A 17,341-nucleotide genomic window follows, 5' to 3' on the forward strand; every position below is an offset into this window, starting at 1 on the left:
TAACCTTTTCGGCATCTTGAGAAGCACTAGGGAATAATACCTCCTTATCCGCCCAACTAGGCAAAGGATATGAAGGATCAAGAATTCCTTGCCTAGCTATATGTAGTAGGGGTGGATATTGGGCACAGTAAGCATTCACCCGGTCATCGTGAGCTTCTTTATGCATTTGTTACATTAATTGGGTCAAATAGTCATTGCCTCCCATGACATTAGAGCCACTTGGTAGGCAAAAGGATAGGGTGGTGTCACAATGGTAGAGGAGGAGGGTTTGCAATTGGATCCCTATATTGCTTAATTATCACTTCGGCTTCTTTGGAGACAGACAAGAGGTAGTTTGGTCTACGGATGGAGATACGGCAAATCTTGTTGGACAATACAATGGACTTGGCTTCCTTGATGAGCCACTCATATTGATGGTCAAGATTGCCATTCTTGACCCAATGAAATTTGTTGATCATAGTTCTCATGTCAAGAAGGTTTCTCCCCTTAACCGGTTTGTAGGTGTTATCCTTGTTGAACTCCAGGTTAAAGTGTTTAGCTAACCTCTTTACCAAGTCCCTGTTTACAATAAAGGCCGCTCCATCTTTCCCATTATCAATCTCGAGCCACCGATCAAGAAATAGTTGAAGATTATTGTACTTTTTGGTGAACTTCCCATTGACATTCATGAAAGACTCAAGGTAGACAAAATCTAGTTCGGTGAAGTGGTTGGTGCCTTTCCTAGCAATCAAGGTATTGGCCACAAACCTGTGCCAAACTCTTATGCCCAGATGGTGAACATAAAAAGCATTGCACTCTCGAAAAGAATCAAATTTATGACCGGTTATAGCTTTCCAACGGGGTGCGGCATCATACTTCAAAGGCTTCATCTCAAAATGATCATATCGCATAAGATCAAACACATTACCAAACTCACTCTTAGTCATTCTTCTGCAGTTCTCAAGATGGAACTTAATATAATTTTGAGTCTCTATCTTATACATCCTCAAGGAGCTTATGAACTCCATGGTCAATGAGGGGTAAGTCAATTCATCCATTTCAAAGAGGGTTATCAACCCTATGGACTCGAAAAATGCTCTAGTTCGCTCAAGTACACCCAATTTTCGCAAAGGATCGTGACAAATAAACTTGGTAGCCACTATAGTCTTTTTGGCAAGGGATAAAAATGCAATCCTATGCTTATAGGATAAGAAAGTTACCTCCGGAAAATTTGGCAATTGTTCTACGACCGGAGTAGATGTGGTAGCTTCCTCAATAGGGTTGACGGTTACTTGGACTTCCTCCCTTGGTTGAGTTACTACCAAAGCCTTAGATGCAAGAAGAGCTTGTTGCCTCTTTGATAAATTTGGAGTTTTGGGTGCCTTGGTTCCGCCTTTGGTCCTTGCCATTGTATTCTCCTTCTCAAATTGGTATCAACAAACCAAGATGTTCCTTGCTTCTTCAAACTTCAATCAATTCCTCAATTAATTTAGGATTTTCGAAATTTCGCCCAAACCCTAGAAAATTGATTCAATTTGTGAGGAATTTGATGTTTAAATGGTTTTTGTTGATGAAGGAGTGATTTAATCTTGTTTTGAGCAAGTTTTGTTTGGATTGTGGTGAATTTTGTTGAGAAATTGATGTTTTTGAATGAGGGGATAGAGGGTTGAAGTGGGGAAAAATGTATGTGTTTGTGTTTTTGAAATATGGAAGTGAATTGGGAAGGAGAAGTGTCCCATGTTTTGTTTAACTATCAGGCCTGGGACGCTCGAATCATAGTCGAGATACGCGGATCGTCTTACAAGACTTTCTGAAATAGCAAACCAGTGCTGGCACGCGCGGATTTTGCTCAGCTCGAGCGGATTTCTGCGGAGACGCTCGGATTGAGTCTGGGACGTGTAGATTCTTCTTCAGCAAAATTTCATAAACATGAAGGTTCCCAGGACCTGCGGATTGATTGCAAGACGAGCGTCCTGATGTTGGGGACAAGCGTCCTGAGCTCGGTTTTTGCAGATTTTCTTCCAGGACGTATCCCACATATTGAAGTTTCCCAGCTCCCACGTTCTAAGACAAGGACACGCGGATTGAGCCAGGGGACGCTCGGATTGTACTCAGCTCCCACGAGCTTAGGTCTAGTCGTGGGGATTCCACTTCCCGTGTCATTCCTCCTTCCTTTCCTTGTTAAATGTGTTGGAGTACGTGTCCTCAACAATAGTGCGATCACATGATTAAAAATCATAATTAAATCTCATAATAAGAATACGTAAGGGATGATTCATTATATAGTCAACTGATCAACATTAATCGGTAATGATTAGCTAACTAGAGTTTGACATTACTGTCATTTGACGGTGATGATCAGTTGATCCCTTAAGGTCACACCTATAGGACAATTCCCTTAATACATAAGTTGATTAATTGTATGTCGATACAAGTTAATCAATTCCTTAAATTTGAACAATTCATTTGTGAGTGAGAATTTTCTGTATCTTATTGTAATTTGATGAAATAAGATTTATTTTAGTAATTAAAAGATTTTATTACTAAAATTCATTATTGTTTGTGAAACAATTAAATGTTGTGAATTATATTTATATGACCCATTTTAATAATGGTAATCATGTATTACTAGTTATTTTGTCACAAGTAATTTATTTGTTATAAAATGATATTTAAGGGATTAAATATGCATTAGAAATTATGATGTGGAGATTTTGAGTAGTGAAGCTCAGGTTATACATACTAAAGTCACTTATCTTCCTACTGAGTGTGTGTGGTGGATGTCTGTGATTTATGGGTTTAATAGAATTGCTAATAGACTTCCTCTTTGGCAGTCATTGAAGAAGATGCATTCTGTTGTCAGTGGACCTTGGATTGCTATGGGAGATTTTAATAATGTTTTAGCCATGTCTGAAAGGATTAGGTCAGAGGTGACTATAGCAGAACTGAAAGGTTTCCAAGAGTGTGTTGATGATTGTGGGTTGTTGGACTTACCTTCTCAAGGGGCTTTCTTTACATGGAACAATAAACATGAACCTCGGGCTATGGTGTTTAGTATATTGGATAGAGCAATGGTTAATGATGAGTGGATGATGTAATTCCCAGTCACTACTACTATCTTTCATCCTTAGGGGCTGTTTGATCACTGCCCATGTACCATTAATATGAGTAATGAGCCTGAGAGAAGGAAGGGTGGTTTCAAGTATTTTAACATGTGGGGGAAAGCCCCTGAATTTACAGCCACTGTCCAGAGGGTTTGGAGTACTCAGATCCTTGGATATAAAATGTTCCAATTTGTTAAGAAGCTGAAACTTCTTAAACCTGGTTTAAAACAGATGAATGGAGAAGTGTTTGGTAATACTGAAACCTCTGCTAATGTAGCCAAGTTATATCTTTACAATGTTCAAAAACAGCTGCATAATAATGATCCAAATAATATGATACTACAGCAAACTGAGAGAGAGGCAACAATTAGTTATAGAGAGCTAGAGGAGGCTAGAAGGAGTTTTTTGGCTCAGAAATCTAAGGCCCAATGGATGGAGGATGGGGATGATAACACTCAATATTTTCATAGTGTTCTGAAAGGTAGGAGAATGAGTAATATGGTGTTTTGCATCCAGGATTTGAATGGGAATAACTGCTCTACTGCCCAAGCCATCGAGGAAGCTTTTGTGGGATACTATGTGCACTTGTTGGGAACTAGTAAAACTGTCACCCCTGTCCATGTTCCTACAGTCAGGACAGGGACTATTGTTAATGCTAAACAGTCTCAAGCTCTGATACAAGAGGTTACTACTGAGGAAATTAAGCAAGCTCTGTCCTCTATTCCAGCTAACAAACCACCTGGCCCAGACGGATACACCTCCCAGTTCTACAAAGATGCTTTTGATATTGTGGGGGAGAACTTGGTTGATGCTATCAAGGAATTTTTTAAGACTGGAAAATTACTTACACAGGTTAACTCTACTGTCCTTACCCTGGTACCAAAGAAAACTAGACCTGTCTCAGTGGCTGACTTCAGACCCATTGCTTGCTGCAATGTGGTCTATAAAATTATTTCTAAGGTTATGTGTAACAGGCTAGTTCCTATCCTCCCTAATATTGTGAGTGTCACCCAAAGTGCTTTTATCAAAGGGAGGGCCATAGCTGATAATATTTTGATTTGCCATGACTTAGTAAGACTTTACAATAGGAAAGCTTGTTCCCCAAGGTGCATTATAAAAGTTGATTTAAAGAAAGCTTATGATTCTATTGAGTGGAAGTTTATAGAACAAATGTTAGGAGCGTTGGGTTTTCCTGAGAGAATGGTGGATTGGATTATGGCTTGTGTTTCTTCCCCTTGGTTCACACTATCTTTAAATGGTAACAATTTTGGGTACTTCCAAGGGAAGAGAGGGATTAGGCAAGGGGATCCAATGCCCCCCTTGCTTTTCACTATTTTTATGGAGTATCTGAGTAGGATATTAAATGATGTGACTAGTAGAATGGAGTTTAACTATCACCCCCTTTGTAGACCTTTGCAGCTAAGTTACTTGTGCTTTGCAGATGACTTGTTAATGTTTTGTAGGGGGGGATAGGAGGTCTATCACTGTTATTCTGAGATCTTTTGCCACTTTTTCTGGGGCTTCAGGATTGGAAATGAATAGGAAAAATCTGATATCTATTTTAATGGGATGCCTCAGGGTGAGATTGATTATATTTTGTCCTATTTTGGCTTCAAGCCTGGCAAGTTCCCTTTTAGGTACTTCGGGGTTCCTATTTCTTACAAACATTTGGCTATTGGGGACTGTACCAGGTTGATAGAGAAAATTGTAGGAAGAATCAGAGGATGGGGGGCCAAGAAATTGAGTTATGCAGGGAGGATGGTGCTTATCAAATCTGTGCTTTCTCAACTGCATACTTTCTGGTCCAGGATCTTTGTTATTCCAACTACTGTCATTGCAAGAATTGAGTGTATATGCAGAAATTACCTATGGTCAGGATCTGAGCTTTACAATAGGGCTCTTGCTGTCTCTTGGGATAAAGTGTGCAAAGATAGGAGATATGGTGTGCTTGGCATAATTAATTATAAGTTATGGAATGAGGCTACGATAGGAAAATATGTGTGGTGGATTGCTGTTAAAACTGATCATTTGTGGATTAGATGGGTCAACCACATTTATATAAAAGGGCAAGCTTGGATGGACTATAAACCGACCTGTAATACTAGCTGCACATGGAGAAGAATTTGCCATGTTAAGGATATTATGAAACCTGGATATACTAATTGTTTGTGGACTGGGAACTCTGGTGAATACTCAGTCTCAAAGGGGTATAAATGGTTACGAGGGGTGCAGGTTAAGTGTGACTGGTTTCCTTTGATTTGGAATAAATCTGCTTTTCCTAAGCACTCTTTTGTGGGGTGGCTGGCTGTCAAGGGTAGGCTATTTACCAAGGAGAGAATGCAGGGGTTTAGGCTGCATACTAATGGTCTGTGTGAGTTTTGCTTAGTCAGTCCGGAGAACCATCAACATTTACTATATTAGTGTATGTATAGTCAGAAATGCTGGGACAGTTTAACTGAATGGCTGGGAGTGACAGTCCCATTGAATGATGTGGTGCATTGGAGTGCAAGATGGAGAAGTAGATCATTGTTGAAGAACCATATTGTGCCGACAGCAATACTTGCACTGTGGTATCACTTATGGGATGCTCGGAATGTTTGTAGGATTGAAGCCAAACTGTTTACTCCTTCTTTTATTATTCAGCAGGTTAAGTGTGAGGTACAATATAGATGCAGGCAGAAGTTAATGACTTCTAAATTTCAGCTTCCAGAGATATTGACCGGGGTGCAGGCAGACTAAATTGTTGTTCTGTTTGTTTTGTATGAGCATGGTTGTAATGGTAGTAGCTGTCAATGCTTGGTGAATTGAACTGATGTAATTCTGTCTTATCATTTATAATATATTTCACATTTCACAAAAAAAAAAAATATGCATTAAAATACATGTAGGCATGGTGTGTGACACATGACCTACCTTATTACAAATGACAAATTGACAAACATAAAATGGATGTCCATTTTATCTATGGACCAAAAAATAGAGAGATTTATAGGTTAGTGGGTGTTTTATTTAATTGTTAAATAAAACACAATGATGACCTATTTTGTAAGTAGTCTTATACCTATTTTCTTGTGAAGAACAAAAGGAAAAGTAAAGGCCATGCATTGGCCTTCCTTGGCCTCCAAAAACCGTACCCTCCCTCTAAAAATATGAGCTTGGCTCTTATTTTTCCATTAAACCATTCTCACAATATTGTCTTGTGTATTTTTCCTTTCTCACTCTAAAATTGGTTTTAGATCTTATAAATTGTTCAACTCTTATTCTAATATTACCATATATTATTACTAGTGTAGTAATACATATTATTAGAATCATTTAAGGATACTAATATATAAATCTAGTTAATTCATATATTAGTTTTAAGGGAAATAGTCTTGGGTGCAATTGTTAAGGAGCATCTCTACACTTGAGGTTGGAGGATCATCCATTATTGTAAAGCTCAATAACAAATAAGGAAGGTGTCCTTATTTGTGCCCAATATTTCGATCCATATTGTATGTAAGAAATATCATTTTCTCCCTAATTTTGTTCATTTTGTTATGCATGCAACTAGATCCACTATTATATAAATTATGGGTAATTTATAAAATGATTAGATGAGTATAATAAGGGGTATATGAACCCAACAAAATGTTGTGGGTTGCACTACAAAGGCCTGTTAGCCTAGGCATTTGCCATTCCCACACTTGATCAAACACTACACATCAAAACACGTTAAAATACCTCCCTCAGTTGCTCTCATGTCAAAAATCTTGATCAAAGCACAAAAATGCAAATCAAAAAATGACAAAGATGCAAAAAAGGAAATGAAATGCTAGTTAAGGGGTTAGAATATTTACAAATGGTGGTTTAGGGAGGACTCCACCAAACTCTCCTTTTTAGATGAGATGTCAAGGGGGCAAAGCCAAGGTGTTGTTGATGTTGCTCAACACCTTGTAGAAGTAGTCGAAGGCTTGCTCATTTTCATGATAAAGATCTTCCATAGATCTTTGTACATTTTTTTCTTCATTATTGTAGTCCGAGTCAAAGTGATGACAAGGATCAACAAAGGCTTGGTCCAAGGTCATAGCATTTTCAATATAAGGATTGACCAATCCTTCAAATTCATCGTCCCATAGACCACAAACTTCATTAGCTTGTTCCCCGATGATGTCATGAGTTGACAAGAGCAACTCTCCTTTCTTGTTATCATGGCCATTGAGGTCTTCTTCATTACTTTTCATGATGGGTGAGCTATTCAAGCTCTCATTATTGTTGTTGAAAATTCCATGCTCTCCGAATAGAGCTACTTGAAGGTCATCCTCTTTCTCCTTCCATATGGGTGATGTTTCTTTACCCATGGCTTGTCTTTGCATAGAGATTCTAACTTCTCTGTATCATTTTCTCGGCTATAGTGATCGACCATTAAGCATGGCTCATGTAGTCGGGAAGCTCTCATTGTTTTATCAAGATTGATAGTAATTGTCTTGTCCCCTACTTCAAGTATGAGCTCTCCATGTTTCACATCGATTACCGCTCCCGCGGTATGCAAGAAAGGTCTTCCTAAGATGATATGAATGTTGGAATCCCCCTCCATGTCTACAATGACAAAGTCTACTGGGATGAAGAATTTGCCAATTCTTATGGGCACATCCTCCCATACCCCTAGAGGTATCTTTGTTGACCGATCCGCCATTTGAAGAGTAATGTTGGTGCATTTGAGCTCTCCCATTCCTAGCCTCTTACATACCGAGTATGGCTTGACATTTACACTTGCTCTAAGATAACATAATGCTTTGTTGATTGTAGTGTCGCCAATGGTACATGGAATAGAAAAACTTCCCGGATCTTTGAGTTTTGAAGGCGAACTCCCTTGAAGAATAGCACTACTCACGTTGGTAAAGGTAATAGTTTCCAACTTTCGGATGGATTTCTTCTTGGTAAGAATATCCTTCATGTACTTTGCGTAAGCCGGAACATGATTGATCAATTCCGTGAATGGGATTGAGACTTCTAAGTTCTTCACAATTTCCATGAACTTTCCAAGTTGCTCATCAAACTTAGGCTTAGCTTGGCAACTTGGGAATGGAAGTGTAATCACAATAGGCTCTTTTTCCTTAGTCTTCTCTTCATTCTTCTTCTTTGAAAGTTTATTGGTAGTAGGATCTACCTCCTTAGACACAACTCTTTGCTTGTCACTAACATCCACAATATCTTCATCAATTGACCACTTCAGCCCCACATGGTAAAAGTTATGTTTTATGTTTAATTTGGAATTAAATGGTAAAAGTTATATTTTATGCGATTTATTAATAAAATAAATTATAAATACTTTGTGGACAGAATTTTATTGAGTTTTTGGAATAATGATAATATTCCAATATTCACAAAATTGTGATTTCGAAATTTTTCAAATTTTTATGATTTATTGGGAATTATTTCATAATTGTTATGATTAAGAGAAGTTTAAAAAGCAATAATAGAAAACCAAGTTGAATTATTGTCAAAATTTGAGTAAGGACTAATTTTAGAGTCCTAAGAGAGTTAGGGTAACTAATTTGAGCTTAAATTTGATTTAAGTATTGATTTGTGATTTTATTAAGTTATTATCACGCATTTTCATAAAACCGAATACGATATAATATTTAAGTAGGGCGATTTGACACATTAATTTGGCATGTTAGACACATATAGTAATGCTGCATTTTTATTGATGAATGTCATAATTTTATTTATGTAATTTTGAAATATGTAATTTTATCTTAGTATGACCTTAGTTTTAATCGGTATTACCCATATTGTAAGTGATTACCGATTCGGTTGTGATTTTATGTGATATCGTATCACTTTTATTTTTACTAGATTCATTTTTACAAATGTATAATAGGAATACCTATGTATTTTATTATTATTTGTAATTCCGGAATTCCTTCAAGACGGTGCCAATCGGAAAGGTGTTCCGATCAAGACGGTGTTACCTTGGGAAGCGTGCCACTTGAAGATTCAAGGGACCAATTGAGTTGGTTTCCGAAATTGTAAATAGATTATTAATTTTTCTATTTTAGGAAGGCCATACTAGGAAATTTATTTATTGCTTATGCATTTTTCATTATATGATGCATGCATTACCAAATCGCCATAAACAACACATGCATATCATATCGAGTATTCGACTGTGTCAATTATAATTATCGTTAGTTTGAAAATTTAGTTCACTTAAATTTGATAGATAATAAATTGAATCGACCTCTCACGTTATTAAGATTGAGACTTAGCCTTACCAAATAATAGGAACCCATGAATCTCAATTTCATAAGAGGTACAAAACGATTTTTCGGGGTACTTCATTTGACATTGGGTAAGTGGGGTAATAAATAGTTATTACACTTCAAAAATTTGGTTGATCTCAATGAAATTATTTGCGACCGTAGCCGCAACAGGTTCGGGTTAAAGATGAACTTAACGTAAATTCATCGACCAAGGTAGTGTATCCAAGACGATAAGTAGGATGATGTGTGAACTAACTCGGGGTGACTCGCCGATAGTCAATGCACTCCTGAACCTTCTCTTTATGTTGTAGGGACATCGTCGTTCCAATTTAATCGGAAATTACAAGCCATAAATAGCCACACTAATGAGTGTAAGTCAACACTAGGCCGAGTACAGTGCACTCGACCGAGTGGACCTTGGCACTCGACCAAGTGAACCAATTTCAAGAATCTAGAAAATTTCTAGAAATTTGGACACTCGACCAAGTGAAAGTTCAGTCAACCGAGTGGACTCGGCAATCAACCAAGTGCTTACACGGGCTGTATGTTACACGGGTTGAGTCCCTTTTACTCATCTCTTATCTCCTGCTTATCACCTCAACCCTCATATCCCCAACATCACACATCCTCTAAAAATAATTCCCAAACTCCATTTTCATCATTTTGTTGTTAGATTCAAGATTCTTACCTCATTACTCTCCACTAATCCTTCTTATTTAGCAATGTAAGTAGTTTTTCCTTTCTCTAGTTTTTTCCCCAATTTGATTTTTTCTAGATCTACACTATTTTGTTCAAGTTTCATGAATTATATGCATGTTTTTATTTCATTCATGGTAGTAATTAGCATTCTACATCATTATTGTTGTTAAACATCACGCTTTTATGTTGGAATTTGACTCATATGTCATGAACTCGAAAATGCATATTATTGAGTCATAATTTGTTTTTGTGTTTGTTGTTGTGTTTAATTGAACAACAAAGGCCTAACCTTTGTTGTTAATGTTGGGTCTTGTTTTATATGTGAAAATTTCATCTTAAAATTTCGTTTAAAATTTTTGAAATATAGGGAATTCATGCCCAAATTTTGATTTTCATTTGTAAAACTTAGCTTATTTGTCTTATAAGACTACTACCTTTGTTAATAATATGGTGCATTTTCTTTAAAACAAAAATTTCATATTCAAATTTCACCCCAAAATTTCGAGACATGTAGTATACTTAACCAAGATTTGATTTGTATCTTAAACATGGTTAATTTATGTCATTAAGTTATATCTTGTGAGTGTTGCTATGAAATGGTTTGAAAAAAAAAATTTCCCTCCTAAAAAGGGGTAGATATTTTCGAAAATGGTAATATAAAATGTAAAAATTTTGGTTTTATGCTTAACATGGTTTAGTCGTTTCATGTAAGTGTCAAATTATTCACTATGATGTCTTGTGTAGCCTTACGATGAGAAATTTTCTGGTTAAGACTCTTGGAATCTTGAAAATGGGTAGTAATAAGTGTACCCATACTATGAATAACGCTTCTATTTTAGCCCGGTGGCCATGGTGAGTCTAGCCTTTGAGAGGATGACTGATAAGTCCATTTTATATATACTTTAACCCCATATTTTAGCTCGGTTTATTGATTATTGTATTTCTATTAATGTGTTTGTGAGATAAAACCGTGTTCTAGTTATGTTTGCTTGTTTTCAATGTGGTTTATAGGAAATTAAGATTTTAGTAGCTTCTTCCCGTCAAAATAGCAAGCACACGAGTTCACGAGGCTAAAGACGAAGCATGAACGTGGAAGAGTGTTTTGGTAATTTCCAAGCCCAAGTAAGAAGTATGGAGCTTGGGTTGATGAACAAGTCAAGAAATGAAATTGCCCAAAAGAAAAGTCCAAGTCAAGCAAGACCAAGAGTCAAGCTTAGAAATGCTCTTAGGATGCCAAATGATACTCTTAACTCGGGTGATTAAGGAGCTTAATGACGGAGCATAGGATACTTGGTGTTAATTAATGAGGAATTAAGAGAAATAACCAAAAAACACACGACCCCGATTGGGGTGGGGTGTCCCCGATCGGGGTTAGCCTTTTCTTGCTCGTTTCCGTTACTCCCTTTTGTCCTATATAAAGGGTGTTGATCCGGGATCTAAAATACACTTCCTACGTACTTCACACACCTCTTTTCCACACACTTTCATATATGCTTTAGTCTTAGTTTTAGAATAGAATGTAGGTTAGATTTCTTTTATGTTATTTACATTTCCATTAGCATTTCAATATTGTACTACAATTTTCATTCAAGCACATGTTCTTCAATTCCAAGTTCCATTTCTAACTATTAAGGTAATTCTATTTCTTGTATTGTTCTGTTATCTCCCTTGTCATTTCCATTATCAATTAGTTATTATGATCACTTTATCATTTGTCATTAGTTTAATTTACATTATGCAAGAGTAATTTACTTTGTTTAGGGAATAAGAAAAGCCATGCATAAATAGTTTTTGAAAATTATTGAATTAGGATGATATAATATGGTTTAATAGTTTCTATCACATTCTTGGTTTATTTGCTAATCTTTGATAAATGATCACTATCTTAGATTAAATTTGTTAATTCACTTTTATAAGTCGACAGGCACGAAATTGAATTAGACTAAACATGTGTTAGTAGGACGACCTAGTCATAACGAGAGTTCTCTAGGACCCGACCTATGGTGGACAATAAGGCCGAGAGGTGGTTGTCTTTAAGCCTAAACAATTAACAATTTTATCAACTCCTATGTTTAACTTGAGTATTTACATAATTTGCATGTGTGACCCGACCTCCCTAGACTATACCTTTATTATTGTTTTATCAAAAATTTACTAACCAAATCAAGCAATCATACGATAACCGACCTTGATAGAATTCACCCCATAACAACTAATTAACAACTCCCATCTCCTTCTGTTCGACCCCTACTACTACATTCATTTGTGTCTAGGGTATTTATCTTTGCTAGGTTGCGACATCCTATCAATGACCAAATCCGACAAGTGCTCCTTTGATTGCGGTGCTCTACTAGCTAGGTTGGCAAAGAACCTTTTGGGTTTTGAACCGGGGGAGATTGATAGGCCAATGAGTGTTGGAGTGCCGTATTTTGACATCCCTTATACGAAGAGCATGTTTTGGCTTCCCGATAGAAAAGACAATAATGCCTACTCGTGGAAAGTGAATGTGGAATTGTACATGAAACTTCCCGCGCCAGGGAGATTGCCCGAGACCACTCACCTACCCGAGATGACACCACCTCACCCTCCGGCCCAAACCTATCTCATTCTGATTGAACTTACCTATACCCTTGGCGATGAGGAGGTAGAACGCGCTCCCACACCGACACTACTCCATGACCCTCCTAAGCATTCGATGAATGCCCCGTCATCCTCATACATGCCCATGCCTTCACCACCTCGTGAACCTCCTAGGCATTCTATGCATATACCATCACATACTGGAGGATATACCCAACCCCTGCCAACCTATGACCACCACTACCATATGTCGGACCTTATCTCTAGGGTGAACACCGACCTAGTGCTAAGGGACATGCTTGAGATGGCTTACAATCAAGGTGTGAGATCCACCCATCATCCTAGCTTTTGGTCCGGGGAAGGATGCACCGTGGGACACTTCAAGGCCTATGGCACCCAACCATCGGATTAGAGCATTAGGCAGTACAATAAATCACAACTGGGGCGACTAAAATTGGGGACTAATTTCAGTCGCGAAAGTGAAACTGGCGACTAAATTCAGTCGCTAGGTCTGGGTTGCAATGTTTAGTCGCCTTTTTAGGTTCGGGCGACTGATATCAATCGCCAAAATTGGCGACCACAAAGTCGTGGCCAAATAGGCAAAATAACGACTGACAGTAGTAGCCAAAATGGCGACAAAAAGACAAAATAGTTGCCAAATTGCTGACTAGATATAGTCTCTAATAAATTTACTTCAGTCGCCATTTTATCAATAAAACAAAAGTCACAGATCTACATATTTGTATTGCAGTGAGAATCTATTTCAGCCCTTGACAAATAACTCATTAATGGCGGAAATGCAAATTTCTTCTGGAATATTGACATTAATATAAGATATTTCAACTCATAATAAACAACTCATTATAAATTTGCAATACTAAATTTACATTAAACTTACAATCCTCTCATATTTGAAACTAAATTCTAAATTTACATTAAGAATAACATACTTCAAAAGACTTGACAATATGGCAGCAATAAAATCCTCTCAAGATTCTCTGCTTCTCCTCTCCTTTTCACTAAAACTAAAAATCAAAAAAATTAAATTTATAAGGTAAATTAACCAATACCTTTAATTAGATTAAGGACTTTAATTAGATTAAGGTGGATGAGACTATAATAATAACTTAAATAATTATGTTTTTATACACTAAAAAGCGTTCTTAAGCCAAGATGTATTTCGAAATATACATGCATGTATATTTAACACCAAAATTATAATAGAAGAATATGAAAATTAGAATGGAAAAATTAAAATAAATACCTTTAATTAATCAAAAAAATAAGATGATATCCGAATAGAGAAGTAATAAAACTGAAAATTAGGGGAAGTTTAATCTTGTTTTAAGATGTATCTTTGAGCTCTTTGAATTTTCGTAATTTTTAATTGACAGGGGTGTCGTATACCTATCAAAAATAACTAACTAAACTAACTATATAGCTAGGAAAGTCAGGTCGATCTCCTCAGGGAGGCAAGATATCTGTAAGAGTCCGTCTGTTTGGTCACAAATGAAGGGTGTTTATAATTTGATTTCTAAACTAAGAATGCAAAAGGAAGAGAAATAAAGAAAGAGCAATTAAGGCAGAAAAAGGGTGATAAACTATCAATAAAGAGGGGACATGTTAGGATTTTGGTTCACTACGGTAGTCCAGTGACTCAACTGTAAACAACTTAGATAAATTACTGTGAGACAGATATGGAAAAGTCCTTCCGTTCCACTTTCTATCCTAAACTTCCACTAACTTAACTTCCGTCCTCGTCAGGGTAGTCTACTGTTCATAGCAGGTCTATTTAGTCCAATTTTCCGATCCAGGATTAAATTTAACTAGATTAAAAAGGTTACTCACAAGCGTGCACTCAACTAAGTCGGTAAATACAGTTATATTGCTATGGTGACAGAATCTCACAATTGATTCGTCTAGCCTGTTTACTACATCGTCACATTTCTACCGTAGATCCCCTAATCCCGACATGAAACAGATTTAGCTACTCATATCGCTATTAATACTATCAATACTAACAACAATAAATAACCAACATTCAACATGATAAAACGATAATAAAAGTGCATAAAAGGTAATTAGGGCAGAAATTAAATGAAGCAAAACAAGTAATTAAAATGAACAAATGAAAGATTAATATTAAAAAGGGAGAAAGAGATTACAATCGCAAGAATCCGGCGTAAAGAACAAGCAAATCCGAGCGAAATAACCCCGAAAATAAAGTTACAGTGAAGAAGAAAAGAGAACGCAGTCTTTACTGTGAAATGAATGATTGATAGAATGTATGATAAAAGATAGATAAAAAGATGCTAATGACCTAGTGGACGTATGCTTAAATAGAAAAACTACTAAGTCCAAAAGCTAAAACAAGTTCAAGGGCTAATTAAAGCCCACGCCAGCAGAAACCACTCGATCGAGTAAAACTCAAAGAAATCTACTCGATCGAACATAAATGTTACTCGATCGAGTAACCTTACTTTCCAGCTCTTCTTGATCGAGTATATAACTACTCGATCGAACAACCTTGGCCACAGAAATCACTCGATCGAGTAATAAAACAGCTCGATCGAGTATTCTTCCTTCAAATCAGCTCAAACTCACTCCGGAAAGTCCCGTTTCCTCAAAATGCATGCAAAAAGGACGAAAAATGGTACGATTCCACTACTTCCGCATTCATTTCTACAAAACGGACAAAACGATCCAAAGTAGCCAATTCGGGGGCAAAATGCAATATAAACAGTACGAAAGTACATTTAAATACGTGCTAAAATAGGCTAAAAAGACTATACAAAATGCACGCATCAAATCTCCCCAAACCGAACCTTTACTCGTCCTCGAGTAAACTAAAATGCAACTAATGGAATGGAAATGAAAACGCAGAGCTAGCTTAACTTGTCTACTTGAACCAATTTATTGCAACAAAAATTAACAGTCATAGCCAAGCAGTCAATACGCAAACGAGTTATAAGCTGTTCAGAAATATAGCCAACCTATCGACCTTGCAAGACCAACAAAATCGGACTCTCACGTGGTCACTCTTCTCTCATGAAGCAAAGGGTGAATGTTATATGTAAAAGAGAGAAGGAGAAACAGTCACTCACCTAACTACGACCTACATAGCATGCATGCAACAAAAATGAAAGGCGATTCAAGTACTAATGCACACACTCCAACCATTAATGTCCGTCACAGCCGAGGGCTTACAAAAGATATGGGAAAGTGAGGTTCAGGTGAGCAAAGGCAAAACAAGTTATGGTAATGGAGGTAAAAGCGTCAAGCTAGTTCCTAATAGGACCATATAAAACCATCCGAATCTCAACTGACTGAAAAATAAAGTACAAGTGTCCTTCATTTGGCACACAGCTCACTAATCTCATACAAATTCTCCTCAAAAATATGGAATAAGAATGGAGGAGTTAGACGGTCACAAACTTCCCTTTTTTAACACCGTCTAAATGAATTAACTAAAACAAATCAAATTTTTTTCAACTCTTTTTAATTTTTACGTGAAACACAACCTTTTTTTTCAATTTTTTTCTTTTTCTTTCTTCTTTTCTTTTTCATGTTTTTCCTTTTTTTTCAATTCTTTTTTCTTTCTTTCTTTTTCTCCTTCCTCTATTTTCACCAACTCCAATCATATACACACGGGCCAAACTGCAGACGGAAAAATGTACCACAAAAGGACATACTAAACTAGCTTGACTAGGCAGGCTCAGTTTGGGATGTAGCTAATGGGTTAAAAAGGCAAATTTTGGCTTAAGTGGAGCTAAATGGGTGAAAAATACAAGAAAAAGGGAAAATTTTCAAGCACCTCCCAGCATGTGACACCGACCACAAACCCGAATGTGTGCATTTGACAAGAAATCGAATGTCATAAAAGTGCAAAAATGATGAACATGCTATGCAAGGAGTACTACTCTCAATTCCTAATGAACTGGTAGTGAATGTCACCAGTTATGGGCTCTAAACCTCAGAAATTGTAAAGTAGGTTGCCAATTTATCAGGTCAAGTCTAAACAGTCAGCTATATTTGAACAAAAACTCGTAGATTATGCGTATTACAAAGCTAATAATTATCAACAGAAGTGCAAGGCTCAAGTAAAATGACAAGTTATAGTGCAATATCATCACGAAAATCAATCGTTCCGACTCGACCTATATGCAAAAATAAACGTGAAATTTTTTGAATTTTTGAAATTTTTCTAATTTTTTGTTTTTTTATTTTTTTATTTTTAATGAAATAAATAAACAATGCAAGCTGAAATAAATAAACGTAAATGAAAAACAAATGCAAATGCAGACTCAAAAGGATGCAATACCCTCCCCAAACCAAAATGGACAACGCCCTCGTTGTCCTCCAGCATACACCAGCAGATATATACAGGGGAACGGGAATATACAACAATAAAGAATAAAAATAATAAAATAAATAGGAGACAAAAATAAAAGAGTGAGATGGGCATACAAAACGCGAACTTCCCCAAACCAGCCAGAAAACTGGGGAAGTGAGTAGACCGGCAGCTACTCGTCAGCCTCCTCGTCGCTGTCATGCACGTCCTCCACCGTCACCGTGAAGTCCGGGTCCACCTCCCGCTCTCTCCTCCCCCTCTGCTTAGCTCGAGCTCTCTCCATCGCTGCCGCCGCGTCCTCCTCCTCCTCCTCCTCCTGAGCAGACTCTAGGTACCCCTCAGCTGGGTACCGGTAAAAAGAAGGGTGTGGCCAACCCTCT

The 17,341-nt window shown here is 37.1% G+C and overlaps 1 protein-coding gene across 1 annotated transcript; it reads left to right on the forward strand.

Moving 5' to 3' along the window:
* Positions 1–3,143: 3,143 nt before the first annotated feature.
* LOC141658117 (uncharacterized) lies at positions 3,144–5,822 on the forward strand. The gene is made up of 3 exons (XM_074465370.1): positions 3,144–4,307; positions 4,662–5,454; positions 5,560–5,822. Exons 1-3 carry the CDS (start codon positions 3,144–3,146, stop codon positions 5,820–5,822), a joined length of 2,220 nt encoding a protein of 739 aa, XP_074321471.1.
* The last annotated feature ends 11,519 nt before the right edge of the window (positions 5,823–17,341 follow it).

The sequence above is a fragment of the Silene latifolia genome, chromosome 1 (genome assembly GCF_048544455.1).
Source record: "Silene latifolia isolate original U9 population chromosome 1, ASM4854445v1, whole genome shotgun sequence".
Lineage (NCBI taxonomy): Eukaryota > Viridiplantae > Streptophyta > Magnoliopsida > Caryophyllales > Caryophyllaceae > Silene > Silene latifolia.